Source organism: Amblyomma mixtum, chromosome 9 (assembly GCF_055824585.1).
Source record: "Amblyomma mixtum isolate Tamu chromosome 9, ASM5582458v1, whole genome shotgun sequence".
In the NCBI taxonomy this organism is placed as follows: Eukaryota; Metazoa; Arthropoda; class Arachnida; order Ixodida; family Ixodidae; genus Amblyomma; species Amblyomma mixtum.
Genome location: NC_143020.1, coordinates 8,963,712 through 8,974,856, shown reverse-complemented (window position 1 = coordinate 8,974,856; position 11,145 = coordinate 8,963,712). Strand labels below are relative to the sequence as shown.

Sequence of the window (11,145 nt, the reverse complement as noted above, 5' to 3'; positions counted from 1 at the left end):
CCATGCTAGGACCACACAATGGAGAGCGTACCTTAGTCAGTTAATGAGTGCCTTTTTGCGCAACTTTTTTAACGGTCCAAGCCAGTCAAGCCTTTGTTCACACAATTGAAAGCTTCGCGGCCATTTCTTCGCTTCGTCCAACTGAGTACCATCGGCACTCGCGAAGAGACAAAAATTATTTTGGCACTAAGAAAAGGACTTAAGAAATTCCGAAAAAAACAGGTGCAACAGGTCGCGTCAAACAGGTCGCGTGAATTTAAACGTACGAAGGGGAGCCACCGAGGACCATCGAGTCTACTACGATCGCGGATGGTTTTCTGAACAGACCCCGAGGACAGATCTGAACCTTAAGCTCTCGTCCTACGACCCGTGCCTAGCTGGAGCCTCGGCCAGTGACTCCAGCTACTCGCTGCGGAGAACAACGTGAAGAAATACGATACACACCTACTGAAAGGTATGTTAACAGCTTGTTAAATGGCCGGTTCTTAAGCTCTTTATAACTTACGATGCTATAAACAAGTTGCTGGAGAGAGTACGAAAGAAACAGGCATATTCCAAGAATTACACGGACCAGCGCAAGCAAAACCTCCTTTCCAATGTTAGTGACTATGTTAGAGTATTTCGACATACAGTTCGTTACAAGGAAGACAAAGCGTTTTCCGGACTTAACATGATAATTGGCCAAAAGGGCCCTTCTTTTCGTCTCCATGATGGTAAACTGAGGGAGCGCTTCCAAATTCACTACATCTGTGAAACGTACAGGTCCTGAACCGCACGAGGGCTTCTACTTTTTGAACATGCCATTTCCATATGGCTCTGGCAGTTATACATGGGACTTGAGCTTCGCACCAACAGCCAAGAGCTCGGAACCTTCTGTACCTACATCCTTCCATGGTATGTCTCAATCCTGAAACCGTGTCACTATTTCGCAACGGCCTGTCGTTCATTCTCAACAAACATCAAGACACCGGTACTGAGGGTAATCTGCCAAACTTCACTATGTGATTCTTTTTGTCGAGGACTCTCTCTGCTATCTAATTTGCAGTGCTCAGTGATTCTGGAGGATGACTCCCGACACAAGGGACTGCAGTCTTCCGTCAGCAGCATCTGCTTCAAGAATCCACACTCCCCTACAACGCACCCAGCCTGTTCCAGGATCTCAACCTCCATCACCCTCTCAGTCAGCACCCCAACGATCTCCTTTGCCTAAAAGAGAGATGTGCAGGCCTATCTGGTTGAAAGACTATTTGCCTAAATGAATCTCCAGTATATTTTTTTTTGACTGAGATGATTGTTACCATTGATATCTTGCATAGATAATGTAGAGGAGGATCGTTTTGTTATCTGAACATATATTAATAATAACAAGAATTTCACTCTAAACACTGAATTCAGCTTGCGTTTTTCTCAGCCCTCATAACTGTAGTATCAAGAAGCATATTCAACTCACGCTTAAGGTGCATCATGAAGACAGTGCCATCAATGTCAAGTACATTGCTTTATTCACGAATGTATAATGTTGCCCGCAAAGCTTTGTTTCAAGTAACAGAAGACAATAGATTCCATTTTTTTTATTCTCTTATGCATGCACATACATGGAACCTTATAGAAAGATAGATTAATTGCTGCAAACATTGACATAGGAAACATTAGCTGCTCTGACCTCCTCACCTACTTTACTTCTGAAGCCACATTTTTCTAGCATTCTTACTTTGAACTTGTATTTCATGTATTGGTTGCTGTTGTTATAATCTTTATAACAGGCTTTTTTGTTGCTTTTGTGGTTATTTCTTAAAGGCGCATTGCTTTTCTGCCCACGCTGGTGATTGTGTATTTGTCTGTTGTCTTTTTTTTTCTCCCCCTCTCTCTCTCTCTCTTATTTTCTGAGAAGTGCCGTCGCATGCCACTGCCTACTTGCTGTACAGGGGGGTGGGAACTCTGTCAAGCGATAACCGCTTTTATTCCCATCCCCTCCAACACTGTATGGTGATAGAAATAAATCATTATTATTATTATAAGATGCACTAGTTAAAAGTTATTTTTGCTTTGTAACCCTTTCTAACTATCAACCAATACTACTTTTGCTATAAATACTTAAAACTGTTCTGACATTTTTTTAATGCAGCAATGAACTAGATATTGTCCTCCTTGTCATATTGTCACGTTGTAGTGACGGCAGTTCACCGGTCAGGAAGACACCAACCAGTCTTGCAAACGAAGCTCTTTATTTGGGCTGACTTGCGCCCGCAAAAGAACGGAAACACTTGGTGGCGGCGTAAGCAACAAACGTGCTCGTCAGTCGTCGAACTACGAATGCCCGCTGCTCGTGGCATCGCTTAATTTAAAGCCGGCGAGGAAACTCCGAGATAACAGGTCAAGATCATCTACAGTAATCTGGAATAACGTAGATGCTGCTCTTCTTGCCTGTGATGAATCGAGATTAGACCAGTCGCTTCTCGCGTCACAAACAAAAATGGTAACACCCCTTTCCTGCGACCTTGAGCGCGTACGAACAGCCACTACAGAGATACGGGGCAATATTACTGCATTCATTTATTATACAAGGTGCAAGATCGCGAATTTTTGTTGTTGCAATCATTGTTCCTTTAAAAATCACTTTGTCAGTAAGTTGGCGAAGGTAGATATAATGATTATCGCACCTCGCCTGCATACATTTAACCGGAAGTAAAGTAAATTAATGATATGCAATGTCCGGGCACATTTAGTCTCATGTATCCATTGGTTTTGGTTTCGAATTAATGTCTTGTACCTTTGCTTGTTTGTGTTTGTGTGCACTTGTTGATCGGCTGTTTCTGTCACGTGCCATTTTTCTATAGATACTTGTACGCGGCCAATAAATATCGTATTTAGTCCTAGTTTACGTTGAGTTTTGAGATCATGCATCTGCATCTGCCTCGGCCGATACTAAAGGACTCTTTGATTGTAAAACATTTTATTCGCCGGGAAGAACTTGGCAAGAGGTCGCGTTAAGTGGTCGAGAGTACGTAGCCCTCGACGACTTTGTCAGCCCACTCCACCGCCAAAACTTGCGTTCTGGGGTCAGAGCTAGCCAGCACGGTCTCCCACCGCTCGAGAGAAGGAGCTGTAACTAGATCACCCGGAGGTGGCTCTATTTTGCAGTCCCACAGGATGTGATCGTAGGTAGCACGTTGGCCAAAGTGTTTGCAGTTTGGGTTGTAAAGATCTGGATAAATGTGCGCGAGGAGTGATGGGGTGCGTATCGATCTCGTCTGTAGACGACGCCACGTAACCTCTTGTTCTTCAGTAAGTCTTTTGTCTAGAGGGGGAAAATTCTCCTCTCTAATTTAAAATGATTGGTGAGATCATGATATGTGATCATGGAGTCCTTCGTGAAATTCAGGGAGCCAGACTCATCCACTGCCCGGTCGACGAAACCTCGGGCTTTATTGTGGGCTGCCTCGTTCCCAGGATTCCCCGAATGGGCTGGGACCCATATCAATTCGGAATAATTTGGTGAGAATTTGGTTGCGTTAAGGATTCTAAGAGAGGTGTTTGTAATTCGCCCTTTAGCGAAATTATTGATATCCATTTTGGAATCGCTGAGGATGATGCTCCCTTGGGTATGTGCTAGGGCGAGGGCTATAGCCGCCTCTTCTGCCGTTTCAGAGGATTTCGTTTTGATTGTCGCCGAGACGATGTGGTCACCATTCTCGTTCACAACCACAATTGCAAAGGCATTGGTATTTTTGTATTCTGCCGCATCTACATAAAGTGTTGCAGCGCACTGTCTGTATTTGTTATGTAAGGCTTTGGCTCGTGCTTGTCTTCTACCCTCATGGTGTAAGGGGTGCATGTTTTTGGGGAGTGGTTTGATTAGTAGGGCCGTCCTATAGTCGCGGAGTAGGTCTACTTTAGCATCGTTATTCGTAGGTTGAAAGTTAATTCCGAGTCTGGTAAGAATACTCCTGCCAGTTCTGGAATTGGCTAATCGCGCAGTTTGAGCCATTAAATGGGCTTCTTTCAGTTCATTGTAGGTGTTATGTATTCCTAACCTCATAAGCCTTTCGGTTGACCCATTTAGTGGGAGTCCTAACGCAGCCTTATAGGCCGGCCGTATCATACTATCCAATTTGTCCTTTTCCGCTTTCGAAAATTTGAGATAAGGGGTTTACTTTGCTGAAAATTACAAATTTAAATTATCCCAACTGAGCGGACTATGCTACACGTCGTTCCCTGACCAGCATCATCATCATCGTCTTCAGGCTAACAATGCCCACTGCAAGACAAAGGCCTCTCCAAGGTATATCCGAATAACCCTGTGCTGACCCAGCTAGGGCCACCTTTATCCAAAAGATGGCGCTAGTTGCTGCATGTCCAGGAGAGCTGGGCATATATTTGTGTCCTATATGCAAGTCCGTCTAGATTTCTGTTTTCTTTCAAAGTGGCGTATGCGCATCTTTGGAGAGAACTTCATCAGTCATTGTAACAAATATTCCAACTGTGTACCGTAGCAGGAACGGACAACGATTGTTAAATCGCAACAGAAACAATTAAGGGCACTATTTGCGCATTTTTGTTCTTGGTCCGTCCCCTTTTTCTTCGCCTGCATGGCGCTTCCTCTTCATTTGCATCGCTCGTGAGTTACGTCACGCCATTCGCTCGCGTCCTTCACGCGCCGTTGTTCGACTGCGCCGCCAGCCTGGCTGGCCGTTGTCTCGATGGCAGTTGCTCCGTCATCACCAGTTCTGCAGGTCCCAGCGTCGCACGAGGACCAAAGCATGGACCCGTCGAAGCCCTCCATGTCAATTCGACTGCCTTGTCCCGCAGGACCCAGGTCCACGAGGATCCGAGTCCCCCAGGTCCCCATGACCCCAGGACCGAGGTTCCCCAGGGCCCCTCCGCTGGCCGAGACACAAGCCAGGTGTGTGTCCGTAGACGACAGCTTCGACTCCGATTTGTCATCCGAAGACGTAAGCCCCGACTCTCTTTCCAAAATCATCGGCGATCGTAGTGGACGCGATGGTCCCCGGTGGTCGCCCCGCCTGCGTTTACATTCGCGCGACGAGGTTCAAAACCCGCGTTGGGCCGTCGACCCAAAGCGAAGGTATCACTCGCCTGAACACGAGCGAGACCAGTTTTCACTTCCTTTTGCCGCCCTAGCACGGATGGTCGACATAATTAATGGACAATCAAAGTATCCCTAGCGCAACGTCGATAAGGCGTGACATGGAAAGCGAGGGGAGGTATGCAGAAAGATGTGAGCGACTAACTTCGATGTCTCTCTATGTCGGTACCCTCACTGCTCAGTTAATGCCAAATTATACCTATGCTGTCTAGAATGCTGATGCAGATCATTCGGCACAATTGGATAGATACTGACGGGCTTTGAGGTGAGGGCAGATAAAGCCAGCGCTCAATGCTAAATCGAGAGTTATCGAGGAACTTTAGCGGGTAAAGTGGTGAAAAGCGAATGCCCGAATGCTGCATTCTGCTACGGGAATGTTCACTTCACATTCTGTAGGTGCATTAATTAACTGCCAATTAATGACGCTTAATCTTTGCCTTTTGGAGTGGAACGCGACAGCGTGTTGTAGCGCTGCCAGGGAGTCCACGGAACGCCACCACCCGTTCGGCGCGATGCGTTGTCCTTTGAACGCAATGCTTTTTGAGGAAAGGAAATGGCGCTGTAATTCTCTGTCATCTCTGCGGACTCCTGAACCGCACCGTACAGGAAGGAAGGAAGTAGAGTGAAAGAAGAAAGAGAAAGAGGGGCCGTAATGAAGAAAATGAAAATTCTATTTGAGGAAAGGAAATTACGCAGTATCTGTCTTACATATCTCGGTGGACGCCAGTCGAAAATTGTATTTGAGGAAAGGAAATTGCGCGTTAACTGTCTTACATCTCGGTGGACACCCGTCTAAATTCGAGCGCAGTGACGTCACGACCATTTCGCCCAATCTGAAACGCGGACAAATTTGCTAACACGTCATGGTTACGACAGTATGAGCCATTAAAGGCTTTCGCGTTTACACTTTTTCATCAATACTTTTGGGAGCCTGGGCGTCCGTTGTGTTTATTAACATTAAGTTGTACCGTGCCTACTTTTGAGCTTTATTATGGGCTGCATTTATTAACAATTTTTGCTTCTTTAGAGCGACTTCTTCATGTTGGGTTCTTATTTCGCGTACTCAGCTTCACGCCTACGTGCGAGCAACTGCTCGTTCTTTCGTTTAGATGGAAACAGCGGGCTGCTATACGGGCCCATCAGAACTGGGTAACGGGATTAAGCGTTGTTTGACGCTTTTGCTTATCTGTGATTAACGAGGTGACGGTAGCCAGCCCCGCAAACTCTACTTTTCAAATAGCTGGACATTTAAATTAATGCCCGAGGGTTCGTCACTTAACTGCAGTACGTCATTTGCGCGGCTAAAGGTATTCCGCCACAAGTGTGCACGGGATCAGTTGCAGATACCATGGGAGCGATTGCTGCGAAAATGCGTTTCTAACGGTTGGGCACAGAACTTACAGCAATCTATCGAGGCTATCTCTTCCTCCTACTCCCTCTTCCTCTTTTGCACCTTTCTTTCTTTCCGAGCTCACCTGGACAACATTAAAAAGCAGTCCTCCTTTCTACGTACCCATGTGTGGAGTTTAGCGGAGCATAGCCATGCACATACTGCTTGTTTCGTAAAATAAATACGCTGTTGATATAGCTGTCCAGGTGAGCTCTCCAGGGTGGACACATTGCTGTTGGCATGAAGTGTAGGGCTAGTGTGGGCGAAAGTCTGTCGTATTAGCGCCAGAATGCATTGCTGCACTTAAGAGAACAGGTCATGCATGCTGACGTCGTAGCCCCTCCAAAACGCGGAAGGTCCTTCAGGGCCTCACAGCGGCTGGTCAAGAGGAGGAGGAGCGGTAACCTATGCTTTCTTTATAAGAATTGCATCGTGAAAGTTTTGTCAACCGTGTGTGCTGTTGGGATTCAGGTAGCGTGGTCGAGCCGGAGAAGGGACGAACAAGCCGGAGACGTTGTTTTTCACAAAAGCATGGAAAACTTTATGCAGATTATTTGCATAATGTACAAGTAAAAAAAGGGAGCTTCTGAGCTAATGGGAGCCTCTCGGGCGCACTGGCTGCGGAGTTTTATGGGCTCTTTCTTCCCTGAAACGCCTAGATGGAGGTAGGGTCTCCCATAGAACGCGTGTCCCGACAAGCTCGCTGGCACTAATCACACACGTTCTGTTCAGTCGCACGCTCCAGTCACGTGTTGAGCTTGAGGATGAGGAGGATGGAATCTATGTCGTGCAGGCCGCGTGGGTGCCATCCCAAACGATCTGCAGGCGGCCGCACGAGTGGCTTGCACTTGCTCTCCATGAGTGCAAGACCACAAGGTTCAGGGCCACGTGCAAGGCAACGCGGTGAAAGGAAACCGCTCCTTTGTGATGAATGCCGTGCTCAAACATGGACACTGGCCCTAGCTGACACCAGGGTCGCCTCTGGGGGGTCCATTACGGTAGGCCTTGAGAGTTGTCTTCGTCATGCGATCTCCCACCGGAGGCTTGCTGTGGGGTCGCCGCCTCCGTAGTTACCCCTGGTCGAGGTAGTCCGCGTTCTAATCCACTTGGGCAGGGAGGGGGCGCGCGCATAATAGTACAACTTTTTTTTAAAAGCCATGGGTGCTGGGCGGTAGCTGTCTAAGCGCTGGAATCTCGGAGCCGGATTTGCGACACACAAGCAAAATATGAAGCAGAAAACTTACGCCATGGTGTATCCATTAGCTGTTTCAGACACCGTTTCCTCTTTTGTATGCGGAAACAAACAGCGTGACGGCTACACGTTAATGAAACACCTTACCACTGCGTCACGTGATCTATGCGCAAGAGAGAGAGAGAGAGAAAACTTTATTTACAAAGGAATTCGGGGCACGCCCCAGGGTCCCCGCACGACCCCACTGCACTCAAGTGTTTATGTTCCTGAGGCCCATAACACTGGCAGCACGGCCGGTTGCGATGGTCTGCACGGCCGGGTCCTCCGAATGCAGCAGGGTCTCCCAGTCCTCCCAGGTCTTGAGGTTCTCTAGGTCCCGCGGGGGAGGGTCCGCCGGGCAGAGGGAAAGGATGTGGAGGGAAGAAGCGAAGGGTTCTGGGCATAGGGCGCAAGCAGGAGTGGGGAAGGAGGGATGATAGTGGGTTAGGGTAAGGGGCGAGGGGAGAGTATGTGTTTGTAATCTGCGCCAGAGTGTTGCGTGTCTGTTATCTAGGGAGGGGTGGGGCGGGGGGTAGAGCTGGCGAGAGGCTCTGTATGCCTGGGTCAGCTCACTGAATGAGTGCATGCGATCCTTCGTGAATCCCCGATCCGAGGCCACCTGAGCCCGGTTTAAAGAACCTCGGGCTAAAAGGTTGGCGGCCTCGTTTCCGGGATTCCCGGAGTGCGCAGGCACCCATATCAGCTCCACTTGGCGGGGCGGGGTGCATCGGGCGAGTCCAGTATGCCAAAAGCAGGGACATGAACTCGGCCTCGAGCGAAATTTAGAATCGCAGTTTTAGAGTCAGTTAAAATATACCGGGCTTCCGTGCGGGTTATAGCAAGTGCAATGGCGGCTTCCTCTGCAACCTCTGGGGATGTATCTGGAGGGAGAGGTAGTGTGAAGAGGGTGGATGAAGAGGAGTCCACCGCAGCTGCTGTCGCTTCATCACCCGTGCAGGCAGCGTCCACCCAAACGGCGTCCGGCTGGGGGCCGTACGCTCGATGGAGTGCCTTCGCACGGGCTCTGCGGCGCTGCTCATGGTGGGACGGGTGCATATTCCTCGGGAGCGGCCTGATGAGAAGCTCTCGGTGAAGGGATCGTGGGATGGCGAAGAGGGTTGGGTCGTTGGCCGGTATTCTGATGCCGAGGGAGTCCAGGATATACCGACCTGTGGAAGTTTGTGTGAGCCTGATGTATTGGACCTGTCGGTGGGCCTACACTAGTTCCCCGATCGTGTTGTGGAGGCCCAGGCCTAGTAATCTGTCTGTGGGTGTGTTGAGGGGAAGATGAAGTGCTACCTTGAATGCCTTGCGAATCAAAGCATCCAAAGCGTTTATGTCATGTTTGGATAGTTGTAAGTATGGGGTAGTGTACAGTACACGGCTGAGGACAAAGGCATGAATGAGGCGACATAGGTCGCGCTCCTTCATGCCTCTATGATGTCCCGAAACCCTGCGGATGAGGTGCGATATCGCGCCTGCAACCTGCTTGAGTTTCTTGAGGGTAGTGGTGTTTTTGCCATCGTTCTGGATGTGCAAGCCCAATACACGGAGGGTGCCAACCTCAGGTACCGGGTAACCATTCAATTCAATGGCAATGGGGGAGCGGGGACAGCGGTGGTTCTTAGGCCGGATGAGGAGCAGTTCGGACTTATCTGGGGAGCAAGACAGTCCGATGGTCCGTGCGTAATTTTGGGTGAGGGTGGCTGCTTCCTGTAAGGTGTTCTCTATGTCGCCGTCACTGCCGTGGGTGGTCCACAGGGTGATATCGTCGGCATAAAGAGTGTGCTTGAGGTGGGGAATAGTTGCCAATTTCCGGGCGAGGGGTATGAGGGTTATGTTAAAGAGAAAGGGGGAAAGGACGGACCCTTGAGGGGTGCCGATACTCTGAAGTGTGTAGGAGGTGGAAGACAGAGGCCCGAAGTGTATCTCAGCCGTGCGGTCAGTCAGGAATGCTTGAATGTAGGCATACGTGCAAGACATGCCGCAATCAGTCAGAGCGCCATCTGATGTTGGAAAAAGGAATGGTACGCTTACAGACGTCGGTGTAATAGAGCACCTAGCAGCACTGGGCGAACAACTAACGACAGCAGATACGATTCAGAGGCCGCGAGAGAACGCGACACTGTACCGCACTGACTAATAAACCTGTTTTGTCTCCATGCAGCGGTATGAAATATCCATCCAGCAATGGACAATCGCCCACATTCGGCCCGACGGGGAGGCTACCATGCATCGCTGCGAGGATTGCGAGAAGAACTTCCACCTTCCCAGCAAATTCATTGCGCACAGTGTGTACCGGCATCAGGGCAACGAAGCCGCCGCGTCTGGAAGAAGAGGGCCATGTCGCCTGTGCCAAGCGCCGTGCAAGAGCAAACGAAGAATGGCTCTGGACGCTGGGACTCGCATCGGGGAACGGCGCTGCGTGAAGTGCGGAGCAGAATCTGCTTGCGCAACCACTGCGTTTGCACACAAGCAGTTTCACAAGACGGGCGGACGCTTCATGTGCGGCTTTTGCCAGAGGCTTTCCGCGCACAACAGCGATCGCGAGGAGCACATCCGCGTGGAGCACCCCCGCCAACGTCGGATGAAACGTCCCCGCTTTCCATCCACCAACTAGGCCAGCACGGGACGAGAAGGCATTGTGGACATCATCATCAACATCATCATCATCAGCCTGACTACGCCCAGTGCAGGGCAAAGGCCTCTCCCATGTCTCTCCAATTAACCCTGTCCTTCGCCAGCTGCAGCGACCGTATCCCTGCAAACTTCTTAATCTCATCGGGTCACCTAACTTTCTGCCGCCCCCTGCTACGCTCGCCTTCTCTTGGAATCCACTCCGTTACCCTTAAGGTAACATCGAAGCAGAAATGGCCGCTAAAACTTGTGCCATGGAGTAAAAGTCGCGGCTGGAATAAAAAGTTTTCTAACTATCCTGTGAAATCAAGACCTTTATCTGTTTCATGTGGTCAAAAGGAGGTTTTATTGTCCGTGCTACAAAACCAAACCCACGAAAAATGGGAACTCTAAAATCTTAAACGGAATAAGTTGTATGCCTGCCCCTTACAGATTTTATGTGCGTCACGGAAATCGTGGGCCAACGCAAGATAACCAATGTCTAGCGCGGCGCAGCGTCGGATGCAGGCTTCATTTTTCTTCGATTTGTTTCGTCGCGGCTTCACTTCGTCAAAGTTGGGAATATTGTGGGAACTGAAGACTACCACTCGACTGTGGCCCGAGAATAGTCCCCGTTCTTACGGGCGCGTATAAAGTGAGAGGAAACACATCAAAAGTTCCATGACAGCCTATTTTCGCGCATACACTGCATATTGCATATAATTCCCAACACGTTAAACTGCAATTCCCCGAAGTTGCAGTTGATTCTGCGCGGTAGATATATTTAAAACGAATTTTTTT

The 11,145-nt window shown here is 49.2% G+C and overlaps 1 protein-coding gene across 1 annotated transcript; it reads left to right on the top strand.

Annotated features, from left to right (window-relative positions):
• The first annotated feature begins 4,847 nt into the window (after positions 1 to 4,847).
• LOC149328245 (uncharacterized) lies at positions 4,848 to 10,597 on the top strand. The gene is made up of 2 exons (XM_089558947.1): positions 4,848 to 4,952; positions 9,896 to 10,597. Exons 1-2 carry the CDS (start codon positions 4,848 to 4,850, stop codon positions 10,346 to 10,348), a joined length of 558 nt encoding a protein of 185 aa, XP_089415073.1. The 3' UTR covers positions 10,349 to 10,597.
• The last annotated feature ends 548 nt before the right edge of the window (positions 10,598 to 11,145 follow it).